Source organism: Ceraceosorus guamensis (assembly GCF_003144195.1).
Source record: "Ceraceosorus guamensis strain MCA 4658 unplaced genomic scaffold IE81scaffold_45, whole genome shotgun sequence".
In the NCBI taxonomy this organism is placed as follows: Eukaryota; Fungi; Basidiomycota; class Exobasidiomycetes; order Ceraceosorales; family Ceraceosoraceae; genus Ceraceosorus; species Ceraceosorus guamensis.
This window is the reverse complement of record NW_020290040.1, coordinates 16,771-39,538: the sequence shown is the minus strand read 5'-3', so window position 1 is coordinate 39,538 and position 22,768 is coordinate 16,771. Positions and strand designations below refer to the sequence as shown.

At 56.4% G+C, this 22,768-nt stretch overlaps 7 protein-coding genes across 7 annotated transcripts in view; 5 read left to right on the top strand and 2 right to left on the bottom strand.

Annotated features, from left to right (window-relative positions):
* IE81DRAFT_324673 (glycoside hydrolase) overlaps nt 1-536 on the top strand; it is a 4,530-nt gene extending 3,994 nt beyond the window's left edge. The window contains exons 8-9 of the mRNA XM_025514300.1: nt 112-249; nt 333-536. Coding sequence (XP_025368450.1) covers nt 112-249; nt 333-434 — 240 coding nt within the window. The 3' untranslated portion in view covers nt 435-536. The remainder of the gene's footprint in view (nt 1-111; nt 250-332) is intronic.
* A 1,559-nt stretch (nt 537-2,095) lies between these two features.
* IE81DRAFT_179769 (alpha/beta-hydrolase) lies at nt 2,096-3,711 on the top strand. Its single transcript, XM_025510696.1, has one exon. It carries the CDS (start codon nt 2,207-2,209, stop codon nt 3,365-3,367), a length of 1,161 nt encoding a protein of 386 aa, XP_025368449.1. The 5' UTR covers nt 2,096-2,206; the 3' UTR covers nt 3,368-3,711.
* Nucleotides 3,712-4,288: 577 nt separating this feature from the next.
* IE81DRAFT_330994 (glucose-repressible alcohol dehydrogenase transcriptional effector) lies at nt 4,289-6,285 on the bottom strand (the record flags this gene model as incomplete). The annotated part of the gene is made up of 2 exons (XM_025515218.1): nt 4,289-6,115; nt 6,190-6,285. The coding sequence occupies 2 exons, from the start codon at nt 6,283-6,285 to the stop codon at nt 4,289-4,291; spliced, it is 1,923 nt and encodes a 640-aa protein (XP_025368448.1).
* A 1,521-nt stretch (nt 6,286-7,806) lies between these two features.
* Nucleotides 7,807-9,385, top strand: IE81DRAFT_179748 (hypothetical protein). The gene is made up of 2 exons (XM_025510695.1): nt 7,807-8,098; nt 8,179-9,385. The coding sequence occupies exons 1-2, from the start codon at nt 7,984-7,986 to the stop codon at nt 9,012-9,014; spliced, it is 951 nt and encodes a 316-aa protein (XP_025368447.1). The 5' UTR covers nt 7,807-7,983; the 3' UTR covers nt 9,015-9,385.
* Nucleotides 9,386-9,619: 234 nt separating this feature from the next.
* IE81DRAFT_315299 (hypothetical protein) lies at nt 9,620-12,382 on the top strand. Its single transcript, XM_025512525.1, has 2 exons — nt 9,620-10,403; nt 10,497-12,382. The coding sequence occupies exons 1-2, from the start codon at nt 9,756-9,758 to the stop codon at nt 12,252-12,254; spliced, it is 2,406 nt and encodes an 801-aa protein (XP_025368446.1). The 5' UTR covers nt 9,620-9,755; the 3' UTR covers nt 12,255-12,382.
* Nucleotides 12,383-12,411: 29 nt separating this feature from the next.
* Nucleotides 12,412-16,242, bottom strand: IE81DRAFT_324666 (hypothetical protein). Its single transcript, XM_025514299.1, has 2 exons — nt 15,632-16,242; nt 12,412-15,550 (listed from the first exon to the last, which is right to left on the bottom strand). Exons 1-2 carry the CDS (start codon nt 15,839-15,841, stop codon nt 12,758-12,760), a joined length of 3,003 nt encoding a protein of 1,000 aa, XP_025368445.1. The 5' UTR covers nt 15,842-16,242; the 3' UTR covers nt 12,412-12,757.
* A 1,931-nt stretch (nt 16,243-18,173) lies between these two features.
* IE81DRAFT_348437 (hypothetical protein) lies at nt 18,174-22,745 on the top strand (the record flags this gene model as incomplete). Its single annotated transcript, XM_025516258.1, has 2 exons — nt 18,174-19,712; nt 19,776-22,745. 2 exons carry the CDS (start codon nt 18,174-18,176, stop codon nt 22,743-22,745), a joined length of 4,509 nt encoding a protein of 1,502 aa, XP_025368444.1.
* Nucleotides 22,746-22,768: the final 23 nt, after the last annotated feature.

Sequence of the window (22,768 nt, the reverse complement as noted above, 5' to 3'; positions counted from 1 at the left end):
GGGGGGGGGGGGGGGGGGGGGGGGGGGGGGGGGGGGGGGGCACGCTGATGTAACTGGATGCGTGGGCTTATTGACGAATCATGGATTCTCCTGACTCTCATGCCGCTTCAGAATGCGTGGGGCTATAACGAGGCTACATCGGAAGAGGATCTGCTGGCGAGATTGGAAGGGCTCGTCAGCGCCGTAGTCGACTCGCCGCTACATATCGACGGCTACGTGTACACGCAGACGGCAGATATCGAGACGGAGGTGAGTCGTTGCGACCGAGGACCGCGCTATCGGTGCCGATTCGTGATGCTCAATGGCCTCTGCTCTGCGCAATTTTCGTGAAGGTCAATGGCCTGCTCACCCCTCGACGCGAATGGAAGGTGGACCCGGCAAAGCTGAAGGCTGTCTTTTCGCGTCGTCCAGATCCTGCAAAGGTGGCTTGTTGACCTTTGGCTCAGAGCCTTTGAACAGCATGTACCAAGGTGGTGGGTTTGTATCCATGTCACGCGCACGATGAACAATAGTCAATTCGATTTATGGACCTGGAGGTACGTGGAGAAGAGTGAAATGCTCTGAAGCTTTCTCGTGCGGATGAGTGCCGGCCGTGTCTGCCGGTGCGAGACGCACGGCTACAGCATGCATGCGAGCAGTGTTCAAAGCTGCAATACAAGCGAAGGTCTCGGAGCTGCCTTGGACGTGATCGTGCAGCCCCTCGCCAGGAGAAAAAGTCCTGGGCCTTGCAGCAGCGGCGAAGGTGTGGTGGAACTGGGTGAAGCCGCGTGGGTTTGTGCCTGGGCGCCCGCCCACGCAGCACCTCATGCAGTATGCGGAGAGAAAAAGCTTTGGCGATGAGCGCAGCGCAGCGCCACGCCACGCCCGGCCCTTAATTTCGTTGAAAAGGCACGCGGCTTCTCGATCGTCCCCAAGCGGGGACACGGCGAGAACATATCTCCGCTGTTCCAGTGCCCGAGGGTACATTTCCGCGCTTTCCGCATGAAAAGGCCCGCGCACGGCCAATCGTTCTCCGATCGTGACAGGCTTACGATGTTCCTCTTCCCTCCCCCTCTCTCATCCCTACCTACTTTTCCATGCATGGGTATCATCGCTCGATTGGCTTTGCAGGGAAGCGACGAAGCGGCACGTTTAGTAGCTTCGCAATGCTTTGACGCTTTGGAAGCAGCATTCATCGTGTCACTTCTCATCCAAAGACCCGTCATGGTCGTTCGTCCAGCGCGGCGTCGGCGGGCTTTTCATTCTCGCGCTCGCTCGCACTGCTGGCCTCTCGTCTAGTCTGATGAATTGATTTAATTTGCGATGTTTCGCGACGTGAAGATCTGGCAGGTTGATGCATGCAGCGGACCTTCTCTTGGAGCGCTACAGAACCTGCCTGCTGCTGGTCTTGTATGTATGCGCACCCGTACCCTCGCACTCATCAGACTCGAAAGTTTACCACTCGGGGAACTGCATCAGTCAGCTGCACGGACGCTTTGAACACAGAGCGCACTCCTGGGCTTGAAACACTCGTCGCTGTTCGCTGGCATGCTGCCGACGGGGCGTTTGTCGTCTTCGACTCGTCAACTGGCACACATCTACGGTCTTGTACGGTACGCTGACCGTGGCACGGTGAAGGGGTGCGGCGCGACATGAAAGAGCTAAGGAAAAGTTGCGTCAGAAACAAGCGAAGCGCGCGATCCGAGTATGGTCTAGCTGCGATCCGTCATCGTATTCTTAGCCAAAGGACGATCAGCTTAGTCTCTCGGCTTGCAGCACGCGGCATGAGGCCAGACGTTGTGATTGCTGGCAGCTATTTACCGCACACCTCGTACATCTGCCCTCTCCGCATGATCTTGATGGGCGTGAGGGGATGCACGATTGAGAGTCAGTCGGCCATCCTTGCTCTCGGCGGATGCGTGAAAGCAATGGTGAACACATGTATTTCCCCGCATGCTTGCAAGCACAGCACGCGTTTCCCCAGATCAGCCTGGCTCTTTTCATTCTTTGCCTTGCTTTGCCCTCCAATTGCCCCCCCGCTGCTCTTCACTCACTTGACCGCACACACTCACTTCACCCTTGCTCTCCCTTACGCTCTACTGTTCCATCCCTGATCTCCTTCGTCCAAGTCTCGGACTTCTTGGGTTCTCTTTTTCCTCCCCAACCTCCCACCTCTTCCTCGAAATCTCCTTTCCATCACCACATTTCCCCCATCCACTAGACGTCGATGATGAAGCTTTCTCTTTCCCTCTCCGTGCTCGGAGCGGCCTTTCTCTTGGCCAGCTCGACCGTTGCTGCGCCGCTTGAGCAACGCGCGGCACTGCCTGTCCCACCCACCGGTGCTGATCCAGCAATCACCACCCGCCAATCGGTGCTCGACGCCGCCATCCAATGTCCCTGGGAGCCTAACCAAAGCTTCGCAAACGTCAAGAAACCCTTGCTCCTGATTCCGGGCACTGGAAACACGGGTGCTCAGACGTACGAGCACAACTGGAAATTCATTGGAAAAGCGCTCGGCTTCGATCCTTGCTGGGTCTCGGGTCCCAACCAAATGCTTGCCGACAGTCAAATTGCCGCCGAGTACGTCTTCAATGCCGTCGACAGGCTCTACGCAGCCAGCGGCAACAAAAAGGTTCCCGTCATGGCATGGAGTCAAGGGAACCTGGTCACCCAATGGGTGTTGACCTTCTTCCCTAGCAGCAGAGCAAAGGTGGATAGATTCGTCGCCATGTCTCCAGACTTCAGGGGCACCTTGACCTCCTACACCCGAGCCCTTTCTCCCGCTGGACCGTCGATCAAACAACAAGCCACCGAGTCTCGCTTCCTCAATGCTCTGCACAATGCTGGAGGTTTGAACTCCTACGTTCCCACGACTACCATCTGGTCTTTCTACGACGAGGTTGTGCAACCTCAATCCGGACCCGACGCTTCCGCAAGACTCAATGGCGCCAGCAACTTTATGATTCAAGACCTTTGCGGACCAATCTGGTTTTTGGAGCACTCTCAAGTGCTCTTCCAAGATGCGACGACGACGATCGCCAAGCGAGCACTGACCGATGCGTCGGGCAAAGCGCCACAAGGAGCCTTCAAAGCGGACATTTGCTCTCAGTTGATTCCAAAGGAAATTCCAATTCCCGATAGGTGGCTCGTCGGATCCACCATCACCATTGCAGCCACTGCTCTCGCTTTCGGTCCCGGCCAACAAGTGTGCGAGCCTTTGCTCAAGGATTACTCCAAACCGTATGATAAGACCAAGAGCACGAACCAGTGCGAGGTTCCAATCACCGAGGCGCTAGAGGGCAAGCTGAAGGCTGCTGGTCTGCAGAACAAAAAGAGCATCAGCGACATTATCTGGTCGAACAATTACGATTTCAAAAAGAACATCTGAATTCGACAACGTCCCGCTTTGCGATAGTCCGTTGTTGCGTATGCAATTCGGACTGTTCTTCTGCTCCCCGCCTGAAATGCACGACCCGCGCAGTTCGAAAAGCTTGACGGGACGATAACCCCCCCACTTTCTCTCCGAAATCTCGGTCCTCTGCATTTTTGCCGAGCCTAATTTCCACCTTCGCTCTTTCCATAGATTCGCAAACCTTCCCCACCCTCATTGCCCTCCTTTCGTCTTCGTCGCGCGCACGCGCTCTCTCTAGTCAGGCGCAATGCATGATCCGCAATAAAATTTGCTGCATAGCGTTCAACATCTTGGCTGCACGCAATCCATCATTTGTGCACTCAGTCCTTTGCAAGAAGTGACCTTCACCAGAGCTTCTCGCTCGAATCAACTGTTCTGCAGCAGTGGCGGGGATGTCGCACCAACAAAGCGGCATGCATGATGGAGGCGAGCATAACGACTTGTGATATTCATTGCGAGGAACTAGTGGATCAGGCGTACAATGTCGAGCAACGAGGATCGAGTGGTGAGTTGAAGGGCAGAGAGGGGATGCACATAGACGCGGATAAAGGGATGAATCACGAGTCGAGAAGGTCGTGAAGACCTTTGCGGGCGGCGATGAGCTTCTCCTCCTCTTGATGAATATGGAATTTGCAAGCTGCTTCGGTAAGGTGAACCACGATGGTTGCGCCTCCGCCGAGGCGAGCGTACAGCATGTACAGAAGGAAGATGATCCTGGTGGTGGATTGCTTGGCGCGGCAAGATAGAGAGGCTACGGACTCCAAGAGGACGACGCTGCTGAGATGACGGAGCAAGGCAGAAGCTAGGGCAGTGTATCGCGACCCGACGGTGGTATTTTCCAATAGAAACGACCCGTCCACCCTATCCAGGACGCAAGGAGTCAAAACTCTGCGCGACTCATCTCCTATCCCTGTTGGAGAAAGAGTTGCCGAAATTTGCAGGTCTCGATGCGGGCGGATCTTTCGGATGTTTGACCCTAAACTCGCTCAGGATACAGATGTGATCGCTAGGATAGTGGGCGTTCGGAAAGCCGACGACCTTTTCCAAGTAGCCTTTGTCCACACCGTCCAACAAACCTGTGACCGCCAGAGCATTCTGATTGTACCATATATAGTCAATGCAACCTTCGAACCCAGGCGTGTAGTTGGTGAACTCCATCTCTCCCATATTGGCGTAGGCGCTCTTGAGTGGCAACTTGTGGCCAAGTCCTTCCGAAGTATAGTTGCCGTAAATGTGCGACATGAAGTCCTCATGATCGCCCCGAATCGCTCCTCCAGACAGGTACTCGTAAACGCCAGACTTGGGAACAGAATTGAAGTCACCGCATACGATGGTTGGGATCTTTGTTCCGTCGGAGTACTTTGGCGCAGGTGGATACCCTTCCGCCAAATCCAACTTTGGTGGAAACTTCGCGAACCTGGCTGCGATCTTTTCTAGCTCGTCCATCAGCATCGCGGTTTGGACTAGCTTCACGTCTCTGAATTCGGGGTCCCAATAGATGTGCGCATTGGCCACGATCAACCTCGATCCACTCTGTCTGTTTTCTAAAAGCGAGACCGTAGCAATGTTGTCCTTGGTCATGACCCTGTTGAACATGTCCTCCGTCTTTTTGAAATCAGGTCTTTGAAGAGCAGTCTGGTTGAACTCGATCAGCTGCTTTTCGATCAGAGCATACTTGTTAGATTTGAAAAAAGTAGCGCAACCGTCTACCCTTCTCCTCTCCTCGTCCCTCATCGTCCGCGCTCTACTCTTGGGCCAGAAGACGCCCTCATAGTCTTGTTGGGACAGGTGGTGCAAAAAGTAGTCCTCGTACTGCTCCGAATCCACTTCTTGCAGGCAGCAAATGTCGGCAGAGTAGCTCATGACTTCTTGAAGGATGAACTCCTTCCTGTAGTCCCAAGCCAATGCCCAGCTCGGCGTGTAGCCGTACATCTGAGGAGTCGCATACCGTTCGCAGAGGACATTGTACGATAGCACGTTGAAGACTTCTCCAGGTGGGACTGGTGTGCCATCTTCATTGGCAGGCGGAGGGGGCGGCAAATCCGCATCAATATTGATCCACTCCCTTTCTGGTGGTGGCATTGGCACCTGGCATGTATCCCGCAAGTGAGCGATCAAGGCTTGCGTGCCGTCCTTTTGCACCAGTGAGAGCAAATTTTCCTGCATAGGATTGCCTTCCACACCCAGCAGCTCTAGCTGGTAAAGTGTGCCCATTTCGGGAGGAAGCGTCTCGAGCTGGTTGTCGAACAAGAAGAGCTCTCTCAACTGTGTGAGCATGCCCATCTCCGGCGGCAGGTTGACTAGGCGGTTTCCGGACGCGTCCAAGATCGCCAAGTTCTTCAGCTGCATAATGGCTGGGGAAATTGTGGAGAGAGCATTGTGATTGACAAAGAGCGAGGTAAGGAAATCGTACCTGAACACCTCCTTGGCCAGGTTCTTGAGGCCCAATCCACCCATGTCGATAGTTGTCCAGCCTCCGCTCTTCTCTTTCTTGTCAGACTCTGCCTTGCCATTGGCACCCGCTCTGCCATTAGCGTGACCTCCATCCTCGCTCGCTGCGTCGGCGTTGTCCTTCTTCAGACTGCTCGACAAGTGCAAGCCATTGGCTGCTCCGCGTCCAGCCTTGTTCGGATCTTGGATGGCTATGGCGGCAGATGTGGCGCTTCTAGCAGCCAGAGCAGCTGCTCTGGCATGATGATGTGGAGAGGAAGAAGCCCTCGAAATCTGTGCACGGGAGCGAAAGACATTAGCCACTTGCTCATTTCGCTTAGTCCATAGCCTAGAGCGCATTCACTAACCTCCGCTTTCACAAGCTGCTGATTCCAATGGGCGCTGTTGATTGCTGAAGGCTGGCTGCTGGAGGAAGTCGAGTGCCCGCCGACGCTCATACCCATGCCGGGCGAGGAAGCGAGGTGAGACAGTCCGCTAGGTCCATGGAGACCATGGCCAGTATGATGATGATGACCCAGAGCTCCAGCGTGGGGATGATGAAGTGGCCCTGGCCCATGACTGTAGCTGGGACTTCCAGGCGCATTCATTCCGATGGACCCTGCTCCATTCGCGCCTCCATGTGCATGTGCCAGCGAGTTGAGACTGGACAAAGAGGGATTGCTAGTGTGCCCAGCGCCATTGCTGGACCCTGCGCCTCTCGCGCCCGCATTGAGTGCTCCAGAGCCAAGGTTCATGCTCCCACCTCCAACAGCGCTCCAACCCAGGTTGTTGGGCGCATATCGACCGAGTGGTGGGAAGCCATTTGCTCCTCCAGGTCCTTCGAAAGGTGAGCTGCCAGAGGCATTGCCCATGCCATTGCTTAGTCCTCCACCCGCTCCTCCACCGATGGCACCCAAGCCGCTCGAGCCATGCCCTCCATGATTGTGTGCTCCGTGACCATGCCCGTGTCCATGTCCATGCGCGTGGTGTTGATTGTAGAGGAACGCCGGACCGGGCGAGGGCGAAGGGGAATGAGAGGGAGAGGGGAACATTTGATTCTCCGATGTGCTTTCCTGAGCTGCCAGCAAGAGACCTAATTATCGTCTTGCACGACAGTTCAGTGATTTGGCAAGAGCCAGTCCTGCAATTTGAGGCTCAATAGCGAGATTGGAGCGAAGTCGGTCGAAGGTGAAAAGTGAGATCCCGCTGGAATTCGATAGGTAGGCGGTGGGGTGAATGACCGAGTAGTCAGTACGCAATCGTTCGACTTCACTGAGACACCTTTGCATTCTCGAGGGCGATATTGCGATTGTCCCTATAAGCGGGTGACACAACCAGCTCTTGGGCGTGCCGGGACGCTCTTCGACCTCCTGGCAAAAGTAGTAAGCCACGCTGGGCTGCTGAAAATAGTGTGAGGGATCGTCTCTTGAGCCAACAAGCGCCTGACACGCGATGGGAAGACTTTGTGCAATGTGCTTACACGCTACTAGAGGTGCAAGAGTGAGCGAGAGATCGGGTTCGAGCGTGAGTGGTGGAAGAGTCTGTCAAAGCATCCGAGTCGGGAGTGGACGATGCGACCGCGCACCGGCGGACAAATGTTGGCGGTGCGATCGATGCTGCTGCTGCTGGTGGTGCCACCAGCCGCTCGCTCCACGTACCGTCCGCGTCTGCTCATTGAACCGCCGTGCCGCTCGCGCCCAGCAACGCCCGCTCTGCGCGCCTGTCGTCTGCTGCCACCGCGCCAGGTGCATGCATGCACACAGCACCTGTTGATCCTCACCTCATCGCGCCCGCTTGCCTGACGCATGCGCAACGCCGCGCGGCCTCCGCCATGCACAACGTGAAGAGGAGATCACGTGCTTACTCTATCGTGCGAGAGCCGAGCAGATCTTGAATTTTGAAGTGAATGCACGGATGCTCGACGCGCGCGCGCCTGGCGGAGTTGAGGCTCCGTGCTGCAGTCTCTTGGCGTTACCTCCGGTTCCCCTGGCGCGAGCGCCATGTTGTTGGAAGTGTGCTCTTTCAATTGCTCTCATCTCCCATTCATGCTCACGTTCAGCGATAATCGGACCGCTCCATCACGGTCGTACAAGACGCACGCAACGAATTGAGATTGTAATTCGTCTACGCTCTATCGGTACTCGCTTCTGGTGCGGTACGCCATGTCGACGCTTACCCAGCGTTCAGCTGCGGGGCCCACCGATAGCAAAGCCACTTCCCCGTTAGACGTCCTGGACGAGACACCAGGAGCAGACGGCGCTCCTATCGATGAAGCGGGTGAGCATATCGTGTATGTTGGGAGATGCTGCGTGCGCTGGCGCTGACCGCGTCTTCTGCTCCATTGGTCCAAATTGAAGAACAAAAGCACATCATCTCTGCCCTGAAGGAGCAAAACGATAGGAATCACAAGACTGCTAGAGGCGGTCTACTTGCTCTGATCGGAGGAGTCGCTTTCTTGTGCGTATCAATGGGCAGAAAGGGGATGCCTGTGTGTCCTCTCGTCGGCCCTTTTCGCTTGCCCTTCAGTACTTGCGTCGCGACGCTTTGGCTTACAATGTTGGCGGTGTGCCACTCCACTGGCAGGTACATCACACCGCTACCAGCATACTTGACGAACACCCATCCGGACACGCATTTCCACCTACTCTTCGTACATCACACCCAAGAAACGGCAGAGCATCACGAATTGACTCGCCTGCCTGTCGCGCCCATCTACATTCTCTTCCTTCTAAGCATGGGCACACTCTTGTACGCTACGGGCAAAGAGGTAGCTGACAGGATGGGAATCCTACCTCGACCACCTGGCGTACCATTTCCAGCCCCGCAGCCACATCTTTTTGGAACGGCACCTGGATGGCTCGTCAAGTCTCTGACAGACCTGCGTTGGCATCCTTCCAATTCTGGTCAACCTCGATCTGTCAGAGCAGACCTGCCTGCGAATCAAGGAGGAGAAACACCGCCAAATTTTTTGACCAAGATGAATCCTAGGAATCTGTACGTCTTCATGATCTGGCTGGCCAGTTGGCCTTTGCCTCTGATGACTTTTGGAGCTGGTGCTTTCGAAAGCTCGGCCTGGTGGGCTCTCACGCCTGCTGTCATTGGCATCGTCCTGGCGATCGAGGGCATCATATACCGAGCGGAAAGAGATTTGAAGGGGCTGGATGGCATGAGATATGGGTACAAGGGCGCTTAACCTCCACGAGCTTCGCGACGACTTTTCTCGCTTGCACCATACGGAGCGAGTCCACACCTTTTCACAATCTTCCATGGCGCGACGTCCTCTGATCCCGCGGCCCTCGTCGGGATCGCGAGTACCTCAGGCTCCGCAATAGATCCCTCTCTTACCACAGTCTCTGCCTCGGGCATCGCATACTTGGGATCGTGCGGTTTGATGGACAAATTTGTTGGAGTACTTGACCTGACTCATCCATGCACCAGCGTTCGAGCCAGGCTGAAGGCGACCCGAGCTGATCGGTCGAGTCTGTCCGGCGCTCAGCCATATTCTAATCACAATGATGACAGTAGAAAGCGAGTGACTTGGTGTCGAAGATGCAGAGTCATGAGTGCAGCGTATGTATGAAGCGTGAGGGATGTCAGTCGTGCTTGTGGCTCTCGCGGCTAGCGGTGAGGCACGGCACGTTTGCGCGCGTTGGAAACGTGGCTTTTGGCTCTGCGGGACGCGAAGATTCGGGAACGGGCCAAGGTTGTCGTGCGCGTGCAGTCGTGAGTCGGATACACGCAAGCAGGCAGGCAGGCAGCGACGGGACATTCCAGCCAGAAGATCAACGAACCCCTGCCAAACTCCATCACCGCCCACTGCCGCTACCACACTCTCCACGCCAGCAAAAGCCAAGCGAGCAGAGCCTTGCGACTCAAATTGCATCTTGGTCTCACAATTGTCTGGGCAACGTCGTTGGTGCGGCAACCTGTGCCCATGATGTCACCCTTGCGAGCCTCATTGCGTCTGCGCGTACCAGCGCAAGCCCATCTCCACTCCATCCTTACCCAACGTAACGCCGTTCCTTCTACACGAATCCCCTCGCGCACCTACGCCACCGCCCCTCAAGATAGTTCCAAATCCACTTCGCAAGCGCTCGGAGCTTCTCAAGACGCTCAGAAATTGGCGGCAGATGCAGCAAACTTGAAAAAGGAGCATGTGAAGGAGGAAGTTAGAAGTGGCGTTGCTCAGATCAGAGGAGAAGCTGAGGAAGCTACACGAGCTGCAGAGAGCAATGTGCAGAGCGGATCTGACAAGGTGCAAGCTGCTGCTAAGAATGCGAAGTCTACGTACGCCGCTGGTCCGTCCTTTGGCGGCAGTGGAGGTAACGGCAGCAGCGGTAGTGGAAGCGGTGTCGTGTCGAAGTTCACATCTCTGCTGAAGTGGACTCTCATCATCCTTGGCGGATCTTATGTAGTCGCGTACCACCTCGACAGCAGATCCGCTATTCATCGGTGGGTAGCTATCCCTGTCCTGCAACTCATCGCTAGTCCTGAGGAAGCGCAGAAGCTGGCAATCAAGCTCCTCAGCATGGGCGTCATGCCCAGAGATCTCGGCACAGACGACGAAGTGCTGAAAGTCGAGGTGAGTTGCTTGTATGCGTCCTGTATGGCCCCATGGCTGCTCGCGGGAGCCTGTCTGCGCGCGTGCTGATCGCGCGCTTCCTTCGCTCACCAGCTCTTTGGAAAGCAATTGTCGAACCCGATAGGTTTGGCTGCGGGCTTTGACAAGCAAGGAGAAGCGATTGATGGCCTGTTGAACTTGGGGTGGGGAATGGTGGAGATCGGATCCGTTACGCCTCTTGCTCAACCCGGCAATGACTTGCCTCGCTACTTCAGATTGGAAAACGATCGGGCAGCAATCAATCGCTTCGGTTTCAATTCGGACGGTCATGATGCCGTCTTGCACAGGTTGAGGGAGCGATTAAGCAGGTGGCTGCATTCGAGCGGAACCATCAACGATGTGAGAGTCCCCATCACCTCTGGACAAGCGGCGGATGAGATTCTCGCTAGGAATCCCGACATCGGACCGGCCTTACTTGACGCCTCTGGGCTTCCGCGAAGCACCAAGCCAGGTCAGTTGCTTGGTATCAACCTTGGAAAGAACAAGTCTTCTGCGGCTGAAGATGTGTCGGACTACGAGGTCGGTGTGCAAAGTCTGGGCAGGTACGCCGATTTCCTCGTTATCAACATCTCATCTCCCAACACTCCGGGATTGAGGGCTTTGCAGAGGTATCAGACTTTGACAAGGTTGCTGTCAGCGGTAGTCAAAGCTAGAGACGACTTGCCGACTCCCAGGGCGCCTCTTCTCGTCAAGATTGCGCCCGACCTTTCCACTCAAGAGCTGCACGATGTAGCCGACGCCGCGCTCAGCGCCAAGATTGACGGGCTCATCATTTCCAACACGACGGTTTCGCGACCGGAGACGCTCAAGAGCGCACCGCACCTGATCGAAGAGACTGGAGGTCTTTCGGGACCGCCTCTGAAAACCTTAGCTCTGCGAGCCCTGCAAATCGTGAGGGAGAGGGCGGGAGACAAGCTACCGCTGGTGGGGTGCGGAGGCATCTCGTCCGGCGCTGATGCGCTCGATTTTGCCAGAGCGGGAGCGAGCGCTGTGGAGCTGTACACGTCTTTTGGCTACGAAGGAGTCGGTCATCCCAGGCGCATCAAGGACGAATTGACGTCGTTGCTCAAAGCTCAAAACACAACCTGGGCAAAATCTATTGGCGCTGGTCTGCCTTCGCGAGAAGATGCGCAGGGCAAATTGCCGAGTGGGGAACAGGAAATACAAGTCGTGGGAGGGACGGCACAGCGGTTGGACAGTGTGAGAGCTGGCATCAAGGGCGAATTGGAAGGTTTGAGAAAGGCTTTGGGAGGATCCGCAACGCGGGAAACGAGAGCGGCGGCTTTCAGACCCGACCCGAAAGATTCGGCATACGTGTCGCTGCTGGACAGGGTACATGCCGTCTTGGGCACGGACTACCCATCGCATGAAGCCGACAGCGCCGGAGACATTTTGGACCCATCGCAAGAGAGTCTCAGCTCTTCAAGCACGATCGAGGCCCTCAAGGGTGCTTCCAGGGCTTCGACACAAAAGACGACGACGAGAGCTCAGGAATTGCAACAAGACTTGGACGAAGCGTTGTTGGATCCTTCCTTTATCAGTGCAGGACTGCCCAGCGCGGACAACTACAGCGTCAGACCTCGCAGCAGGATCACGACGCGAAGAGATGAGCATATTGATGCGGGGGCTGGGCGCACGTCGGTTGTGGGAGAAGGCTTGGCGAAGAAAGTGAGCGAGGAGGTGAAGAGTGTCAAGGGAGAAGTGGAGAAGGGATGGAAAGAGGCCAAGGCGACCTTGCGTGCCTCTACTCCCACCCAGCTCGAGGGTGATGCGAAAAGTTGGAAAGAGGCCGATACGAGACGTCGGGTCTGAGAAAAGCGCAAACACTTTCAATGCATCAGGTTCGCGCCTTCTTCAATGACGTACGCGCCCCGATTGGCTTCTTTTGCTTGGGCCGAAGCGTCCGCGTTTGTCCAAGCATGCCTCGTGCTGCAACGGCCTCGCTCAGATGAAGCGCTATAAGGTTCTCGTAAACGTTTGAACCGATTGATTGACGGATGTGTCGCAGGTACGTTGGACGTGTTCTAGAATTTTGTGAGGCATGAGGAACATACAAGTGCTGTGCACGACGCGACAAGTGATGGGTAAAGAGTTCAATGCTGCCATGGAAAGAGGACGGAAGAGTCCGCGAATGAATGCGGACGAAGAAGAAAAGAAAGCTATTGTCAAGAAGGCGAAGAGGGGGAGTCGAATAGTAAAGGAAGAGTGCGGTAGGCGAATGATCGATGAGGTGTGTTGAGCGGCGAGAAGCTTGGCTTGATCTCGCTGCAGCTCAGTCTGCGCTCGCTAGCTCGCAGCGCCGTTGCAATGTTGTCTCAGGAAAGCTGTGCATACCCATGCTTTACGCCATCCACGTCCGGCTCCGGCAATTCGTAGCCCGATGATCCTGATGAAGTTTTGACATGTTGCAAGGCGGCTTTTTCAGGTCTTGCATTTTCCGCTCTGTGTTCTCTCGACAAGTCCGAAAAAGGTCCTTCCATCATGGCGATGCTCCTCCGAGCCGAAGAGCTCGATCTCCGGAGCTCAGAAGGTTTGGGTGGCACCGGCGCTGCCCGAAGGGAGTTGGAGCGCTGTGGCGTCGAAGATGCGGATGCTTGACCAGACGGATACAATGGCGTTGGTCTGTCCAACGCTTTCTGTTCATACCCGTCGTCGACATCCGGCGCATCCTCGTCCAGCACTGCAACGTCGTCGCCTCCATCCAACAAGCCTACGGTCCCTTCGTGCATAGGCCGACCCTTGGCTCTTTCCGCGGCTCGAGCTACCCAGCTGTGCTGCTCAGCCACGCCGACCATGTCATTCTTCAGATGATCGATAGGTCTGGACCCTTTCACAAGACCCTCGTTCAGGCCAAGAAATCCCGACACTCTATCGCGAATTCCTTTTCCGCTTGAGGTACCCGCGGGAGGCTCTCCATCACGAGGGGACAGTGGTGTGACACCTCCGCTACTGCTCGTGATACTGTCCACCGCGCTCGGGCGTCTGACAGGTGGGGGAGGAGCGGGCGGAGGATTTTGATGCAAAGCGCCACGCTCTCTACTCGCCTTCTCCCTCTCCCTTTCCAAGATTAGGTGAGGCGGAATCCCTACATCCGCTTTCTTCGTAGTAGGGTTGAGGCGAAGACCACCACTCTGTGGTGTATCGAGCCGAGACTGCTTGCCAAAGCCGCGGTAGGTGCCAGCGTCAAACGCCGCTGGACCTTCTTCGAGCTTGCGGCGTGGTGGAGCAGGGATCATGCCATTGAGAGCGGCGCGCGATTGCAGCGTCTTGCTTCGGCCAAGAGGACGACCCCCTTCGCCCAAAGCGGCCACACTGGTTGATCCGTCAGACACAGGTCGATTCCATTGCGTGCCGACTGGTGCAGTGCCATCCAATATGGCGGCCGCAGCAGCTGCTCGCTCCACAGCCAGTTTTGTGAGCGGCTCTCCGATCGTCACGGGCAGATGAGCATCCGCGTCTCGGGACGAGCGCATGAAGAAGGGGTTGTTGCGATCGATGGAAGCGGCAACGCTAGCCTGTCCACTTCGAGTATCGTCATCGTCCTCCTCTTCAGACTCTTGGTCTAAGAATTCGATGCGCGAGGAAGACACGCTAGGCGGGGCGTCGACCGATGCATGCCCGCTCGACGGATTTCGCACCCGCGGCAGACTGGCAGAGCGAGGAGCTTCAAGTCCTACATCTCCCAAAGACGATCTTTGCAACTCTTCCTGCTCTCGGAGCCATGAAGGTAAGCCCCCTTTGCCATCCAATTTTCCGACGCTTCCGTAAGACGCCTTTGGCTTGTGCACCGTCAGTGCTCGCTGTGCGCTGGGCACCACCACCCCGCTGCTGACCGCTCGAGGCGCTTTCAGCGGGGTAGATCCGCTTGCATGGGGTACAGCATGCTGGGGTCCCGCGGGTTCCTTGCCATCAACGCTGCTAGCAGGTCGTAAGAGCCCAGAAGGTATCTCGCTGATGCTCCGGCGAGGGTCGTAGCCGGCCGAAGCTGTAGGTCGCCGTCGGGGTGGAGGAGGAGCTGGCGTGACGGGAATGGGGGCCCCAGGTGGGGGGAGCTTCCCGTCCAGCAGGCGCGGTTCGACCTTTTTCACCGGTGCGCTACTCTGGATTACGCTGTACGTCTTTGGCGGCAGTGCGTCCTTCTTTGCGCGCACTTCTCTCGACGCAGCGAGACCAGCTTGAATGAGAGGATTTGCGCCACGGGGAGGTAGAGGCGGAGCAGCTCGATCGCCAGCGAGAGGTCGGGGTGGGAGGGGTGGAGAGCCAAAGGTTGCTAGCCTTTGACCGGGCGCCACTGAAGTCTCTTCGCTATCCGCCACACTGCCATGCAAGCTTCCCTCCCGACCGCCTCGACCGATCACCGGCGACCGAGAGCTCTCTCTGTCTCTCTCCCGCCGGCCTGACGCGGCTGTGCTCGAGCGCGATGGCGCTTGCCCTGCCGTGACAGAAGTGCTGGCATCTGCTGAGACGGGCACCGGCTTTACTGGCTTCGGCTTGACGGCGACCGGCATAGTGCTGCCGCCCGACGCATGTGACTGCTTGAAAGCGTGGACGCCAGCTTCTGAAGCGGAAACAGCGATAGGAGCTACCACGTTAGAATCTGGCAGCGCGGAGGCATTCCACAGGACAGGGGTGGGTCTGAATGGATTTGCAGGCGATCGACCATGTTCTACTTCTTTTGCCTTGGGGGCAGCGTGAGACTTGTTTGCGGCCTCTTGCATTGCTGAAAGTTTGGTGGGTGTCGGTGTCAGAGGTGGTTGAAGACTGTTGCCAGGCATGGGAGTCACTGGTGCAGGAGCGACCGGGGCAGGTGCGAGGGTGATGGATCTCGAAGGTTTGGACGGAACCTCTGGCGGGGCGCGGGATTTTGTCGGGCTACTACTGCTAGCGCTGCTCTGATTGCTGTTGACGCTAGCCTTGGCGTTTGAGCTTGCTTTGTGCTGGGGAGGGGGTTGGATCGAGCCCGCGCCTACTCGCACCGGCACAGTTTGCGTGAAGACGGCTTCTGGACTGACTGGATCACCTCGTTGAGCGTGCGAAGCGAGTCGCAAAACTGCATACACGACGCCAGTAGGCAAGCCGTACGGGTAGCGCTCGAGCAGGGAGAATATCTAAGCAGCGGGGAGATGTACGGGTCAGCTGCCGCATTTGTGGGAGCTCTGTAGCAGAGCATACAAGCCCCTAAGACTTACTTGCACTTCTTGGTCGACATTAATGTTACATTCATCTCTAAGAAACCGCAAAACATCGGACTCTTCGATGTGTCCCTCCCTACCACTTCTGGCAGCCTGCAAGCCCATGACGTAGCCAGGCAGGTTGGCATACTCGGTAGGAGAAAGCGCTGATACGTCGAGATCCGGTACGCGCGCGCTCCTCGATGAGGAGGCTACGGTGGAGGCCATCCTAAATGCAGACACGCGTGAGTTTCAAATGGGTATCCAGCTCAGAAATACTCGTTTGGTCTCCACCTCGAGCGAGCTTTGAGTTCAGCAGCCGTCTTGTGCGACGTCCTGATTGATGTCGCCTTATTCGCTTTCTAGGCTGATCTTTGGGAGCGTCGTTAAATCCAAGATGTGATTCCGGTGAGCAAGGAGGGGCTTCGCGTAGCGCCAAGCAGCCCAATGAGCAGCCTTGCGGGTCGCTTTCCTTGGCGCCGGGTTAAGATGGCGGGTATCGGTAAGGAGAGTCAAGGCTTATTTGGAGGATGGTGATAGTGAGAGCATGCGGCCAGCTTTCGCTTGCACATGTAAGCATGTGTATACTTGGTCCATGTGGATGGAGACCGAAGGAGCGCGTACGCGTGGCGTATGGATGGATGTGCGTGGGCGCGGGGCTGCTCAAGCGCATGGCAGCGATGAGAGGTGAGCGCCTCGCCTGCAGTCGTGAGTGTGCTGCTGAGGTGCTGCACGCTGATGATGCTTCACGATTGCTGCTGACGGGCTGCAAACAAGCAGCGCGCACAGTCTTGTCTGCGCGCGTGGTGCATGCATGCAGCCTGCAGCAATAACCGCCGAGATGATGGATCTGTCATACGCCGGTACCGGTACGGTACGATATACACAGCGTTACCACACACACCGACCGGTACCTCTCTGTCTAGGCCATTCTTCTTGAAGCTCCCATACAAGGGGCGCAAGTTGTATCAAGTCATCGCCGTCTCGTATCTGTGACCCACGAAGTGGATGACGAGCCCAACTGACCCCGGGCGGGTGACAAGCCTGCGCTACAAGTGACCTCGACTGCGATTGCGCTGTGAGCCACCGCCGAGACTCGCTCATAGCTCACACTCATCTTACCAACGTCTGAATGACTGGCTCTTCTGACCGTATCTGACGTGCACGCGCACCAGGCACAGGTACGCGAGATCGGACGCGCTCAATGACGGCATTTGTAGCTGCATACTGTACGTACTCAAAACTGTACTCTGACTGTGCGATGGATGAGGCGTGTGCTGCCCGGCCTACATGCCCGCGCCCGCCTGTAGAAACTCGTGACTTGGTTGCGCTCCTGTCAGGCTCCGGACGCAAACCTCCGGTCGAGGGAGAGAGCAGAAGAACAGCATCGTGGCCAGGCGGATAAGCATCTCAAGTCGCGTCGAGTGTGCAGGTCCATGCAGTCACGAGTCACGAGTGGCGGTGATGTGCATGTTTGTCTGTCACTCAGACTCCAAGCAGCAGCACTTGATCAGCACTTAACCCTGAGTCACGAGTCACAGTCACTCATGCAGCAGCATGCATCGAGAAAGGGCTCAAGGGCTCGGCTTGCCTTGCTTGTCGTCTCATAAATTGAGCAGCGCCACTACGCAAAGGTAGCATTAATTAAGTGATGCGCGGGTGATCGCATGACTACTACTAACTATACTCGTGACTACTGCTGCTGTAGGCACCTCTGATCTGACCCTGGAGGCGTGGCTGGCTGCATGCTTGCTGGGCTTACCCGCGTGTGATGTGAATCCCCTCGGACTCGTGACGCGCTTGTTGTGTGTAGCCTCGCGCTGACCACGCACGCGACATCATCTCCCGCTACTTTGATCGAGCAGTCTTCACTCCTTGTATCCATGGCGCGAAGTTTGCGGCTAATGTGAGCCTCTCGAGTCAGGGTCATTAACTCAAGACTACGCAGGCTAGAAGAAAACGAGGTGGAATTTCCTCGTCCTACAGCACTGTCTGTATGGAGGCTCCAATCTGTTGGATCTCTTCGAGACGGCTTGGTGTGCGAAACGGTCGCGCGATGCAGTCAAGATTCGAATCCAGAAGTTGATGTTCGAATCAAAATCAAATCGTGAATGTTGAACTCGAAATTGGAATTCAAATTTTGAATCAAATTGATGGTAAAGACAAGCTGCATAGCTGGCACGTGATGATGCCCTGGGAAAGCTAGCTGCGGTGGAACGTGACTCGTAAGACTCGTCGTGACTTCCGTGCTGCTTGGTGGGCTGACCTAAAAATCAAGTTTTGAGTACTCTTGACTGTATCATCTGACGCGCCTCCACCAAAAGCGCGACTCCGACCTGCTGATGATGCAAGAAGCGACGTGTCACGAAGCACACATATGTCCATCGCTGAACTTAAATAAAGTTGGTTTCATCTAGTCAACACTTCACGCTTTCCGGTCTCTGAAGCACAGTCCAGGCTGCGACTTAAGCTGAGCGCGCATCCTTTCCCGACAGGCACTGATGCTGTGGGTAGAGGTCAGTCACCTCATGCAGTACTCGAGCGCAGCGCGTCCGCAAAGATGTCGAATTCTCTACTGAGCCTGCTCAATGCAGGCAGGAACAACGGCAACGCTGCTTCTCCGTCGGGCTCACAGTCTCATTTTAGCTCGCCCAAGATTGGTGCGGGTGCGAGCGATGGGTCCACTAAGCCGTCACCAAGCAACACGGATCGCTTAGGAAGTCAAGCAGCCGTACCTCAAGGAAGCAACAGTCCGTCCGGCGCTAGCAAGGATGCTTCGTCCCTATTGGCACAGCTCTTATCGCCTTCCACCATACCTGCTTCTCCGACAAGTCTGACTGCTACTTCGAGCACATCAGCTACTCTGCCTACTAGCATACAAGCTGGCCAGCGCCCATCGTCTGCATCTTCGCCACGAGGTCCAAGGGCGAGCGAGAGCGCCGCAAGCCTCCTAGCTCTTCTCAGCTCCGGTCCATCTAGTCCTGGCAACGCGAAGAGCCTCGTTGCGAGCTTGGAACCTACGCCACTTTCACCGCTTGTCCCCTCTGCGTCTGCTTCAAAGCTACCGCTCACCACTCCGAACCCTGACACCGATCTCGCCCTCCCCGTATTAAAGTCCCAGCAGAAGGCCGATCCCCAACCAACTGCTTTCGACGTCGCGTCGCCTTTCGCTTTGCTCGGCCAGAGCAAAAATATAGCGCAAACCCCTACCGAGACTGCTGCAAAGGGGGCCGTTGAGGGGCTGGAAGCTTTTGGATCGCAGCTCAAGGCAAAGGAAGCTGGCTCAGAGGCGCCATCGTCCGGACCTTCATCCAAGCCAGTGAACGGCGCAGCTGCCGGGGAAGGGGTTGTGGATCCGACGATGAGCGCCTCAGCTTCTCTTGAGTCATCGCAAATGGCGTCGAAGCAGGAGCGCAAACCTCCAGCCGAGCCTGTTCGGGCCGGAGAGGTGCAATCAAGACCTCTTGCTTTGGATCACCTGAAACAGCTCCACTCCCAGTCATCTTTTTCCTTGTCTTCGACCTCCGGCGCTCAGCTCCTCGCGTCAGAAGCAGGTGTCACTTCGCATGTATTCGATGTAGATGCAGTCCAGCCCTTAGGTCCGAACACGCTCCACCCAGCAAAGCTCGAGGTCTCCCCAATAGCTCTGCTCTCTTCGCCTTTCAGCCGACCTTCACTCTTGCTCGGACACAAAATCGCTGCATTCGGCGAGAACGTTCTGTATGTCATGCCTGGTAAGGGACGCGCGCGACTTCTGCATACCAGGACCGGAGCAAGGGCTCTCTTGCGGCTTGATGGACTGGAAGGTGTGGCCGTGCAGGAAATCGCAGAGCTAGGTTGGGTTGTCAAAGGAGGAGCACGTGGTGTGGAGACAGAACACGCAACGCTTGGCGTTTGGAAGGTGCCCAGAGACTTCGGTCTCGTCGATGGAGCCTCTCCAACTTTGATTCAGACGGTGAATGTTCACGTGCAGGAAGCCAGCTTGAACATGTACCGGCGAGGGTCTCCCGACGCTCCACCTTTACACTTGGTACCAACAGACACGTTGGCATCGCCTCAAGCAGCTTTGAGCTCTGAGAACATCCCAGCGAGCTCGCAAGTGAGTCCTCGAAGCTGAGCTGCGCCGCTGAATCGTGGCTCATCACTTTACCTCCTCACACAGATCGTGGCGACTTCGACTTCTGTGGACGGAAAGTACGTCTGCATTCTGCGCCAAGGATCGAATGCACTACTCTCTGCGTGTGTCACAAGAGCTGATTGGCTTTCGGCCAACTCGGCTCATGCGCACGAAGCACCTCATCTGGTGCTGCGACTGCCCCCGGGACTTGCAGACCCAGACTATGTGGGCCTAGTTGGACCAGAGGCTCAAGAAGTTCGCTCGATCGTGCTGGGATTTGACGGATGCAAGCGGATAATTTTGGTCGATGTCAAGACCGCGAAGGTCCAGCTGCAAGTGAAGCTGAAAGGAGAAGAGTGGGCTTTCAGTCGCATACATCCTCGAGGAGATGCGCTTTACCTTGCAAGCGCAAAGCGCGCTTCAATACTGGTTCTTCCTTTGCGATGGCCCGAATCCGCCGCCGCCGATGAGTTTGTTGATGGAGGGGAGAGACAGCGGGAGCCCTTGCGCCTTGGTGAGCTGGTGGAGTATGCCTTGCCGCAACCTTGCATATCTTTCGACATAGTCATCGCAGGCCAGAGCGAGCAGCTGGCTGCTGCTCACCCAGGTGGGATTCATCTAGTAAACTTGCCGGCGCTGTCCCCATACGAGCCCGTTCCAGTTCTGAGCAGGCCAGTGGAGGACCGCGTGGCTACTAGTTCCACGCCAGCCGTCGCTCAGCCGGTCGACGTATCCACATCCTCCGGAATCGCTCCAGACATCGCTGACATGGCGCAGACGGAGGACTGCACATCGGCAACACCCAGCATTGCAGCTCAGCCTGTCCCCTCTGAGGACCAACCTGCGATTGCAGCTTCCGAGCCAGATCTTCAGCCATCGCTTGGCAGCGATGACAGAGAAGCGCCAGCAGAAGATCACGTCGCTCCGGTATCCAGCCCTGGCGAGCCCAACACTCTGCCAGCTCTTGGGGCTCCTGCGGAGCATAGAGACCAGATACACGACCATTCTGGAGTCGGTGCCATTTCCAAAGACGTTGCTAATCGTGAGCCGACGGCTCCAGACCCTGCAGACCTCTTCCGCGCGGAGCAGCCGCGAGCACAGGCGCCCAAAACGCCACCTGCTACCGGAGCGGCCCCCCGCACACCGAAGGGAGGCACGCAAGCTGCAAAAGCCAAAGCCTTGTCGTCCGTGCTTGCTCAAAGCACCACATCACCGGACAGTAGCGTCCAGGCTGTCGAGAGTAGCCCGGCATCCACGTCCCGCAAGAGTCGCAAGAAAGCGGCGCACGAGCGCGCGGCCAGCAAAGGAGCCTCTGCCGGGCCCAAAGAAGCGCTTCCGGCTTCTTCGACGTCGTCCGTTGCCACGCCGGACAAGGGACTCGCACGCTCGTTGCGCGATATGGAAGCAAACGTCGCGCCAGAGAGCTCAGCAAATGTCACCGTGCCAGATTTGGAGGCGCTCATAAAGGAGATGGAGCAGCGTTTGCTGGCCTCGCTAGAGCGAAACCAAAACGCGCACAAAGGCCTTACCATCGGCCCTGAGTTCGTTCGGAGCGTCGTAGCATCGCTCCTTCCGCAGATCAGCCACATCGTCAGCGAAAGCGTTAGGATGCAGATGAATGGTTTGCTGCAGACCTTTCCGGCAGAAATTCACCACATGCTGTTGAGCCCACAGGTTGCAACGCAACTGGCTTCCAGCCTTGCGCAGATCTTTTTTCCAACTTTCCAACGTCTCGGAATCGACGTTGTCACCCACGCCTTGACACCTCGTCTGGAACAGATTACGAGCCAGCTAGTCGACACCTTGCAAGCCGATGTCCAAGCCGAGATGACCGGTGTCAGAAAAGAAGTCGTCGCCCAGCAATCGGACGCGATGCTCGATCTACAGAAGAGCGTCGACCGGATGAGCAAGAATTTGACACTGGTCACCGATAATGTGCAGAGCATGGTCGAGGAGAATGCTAAGCTTCGTGCTAGTCTCGACGACACTAGGCAGCAGCTAGAGCAATCGAATACCACAATCGAGCAATTGCGCCGATCTCTGTCGCAAGGAGTGCCACCTCAACAAATTCACAACGTCACGAGACCAAACGCACTCTTCAGCACCGCAGTCGCGAATCAAAGGACTTCTTCTCCTCATACCCCGCGACGTCTGCCGACGGCAAGCCATTCGATCTCACCGCAGCATTACTACGTCACCTCTCCGCATCAACCCAACCTTCAGCGCGATTTCTTTCACTCACCAGCCCCGCCAAATTTTACCACTCCAACGCCGGCTCATCAGCCACTGGACAACATGGAAGACTTGCTAATTTCTGCACTTTCCACGCCCAATGTTGAGGAAGACGTTTCTCCCGTGACTCGTTTGCTCGAGGGCCTGCCGGTGCCGAGCGAAAGCTTGTGGGATCAGTCGACGAGTCGTTTAAGATGCTCCAATCCAGTCATCTTGGCGCTTCTGCATCGTATCTCTACATCTCTGGACAAGCGTGGCACGCCCTCTCCCCGTATTGCTGCGCTTTGGATGCTAGCTCTCTCCATTGCTGTAGACCATCGAAGTGCGGATATCGCGTCTTACTGGCAAGCTACCTCTCCCGCTATCGAATCGGCCGTCTCCGGTCTTGTCCGCCAAAACACGCACGCCACAGAGATTGCCATCAATCAAGCGACCTTGGGGCTGCTCGCGAACATGGCGTTGAAACCACGCACTGAGGACCTGTTGAACACTCTCAAGTACTTCGAGAAGACCTTCGAGTCTTTCGCGCCCGGGTCACCACGCGCCTCTCAGCGACCGCCCCGCATTGGACCGATGGCGGAGGAATCTCCCGCTCTCGCGGGTAACGACGCGACCATACAAGCCTTCCACAATCTTTCGCGACGCGATCCGACCATCCTCGACGACCTGGCCCACATACTCGCTGCTCAAAATGGATCGGGAGCGCAGGGAGATCTGCGAGTCGCATTGATGGCTGCTCAGTCTGCGCGCCGAGGAGAGAGCGTTGCTCCGTCTTTGCTGTGAATAGCAGAACAGCGCAAAAGATA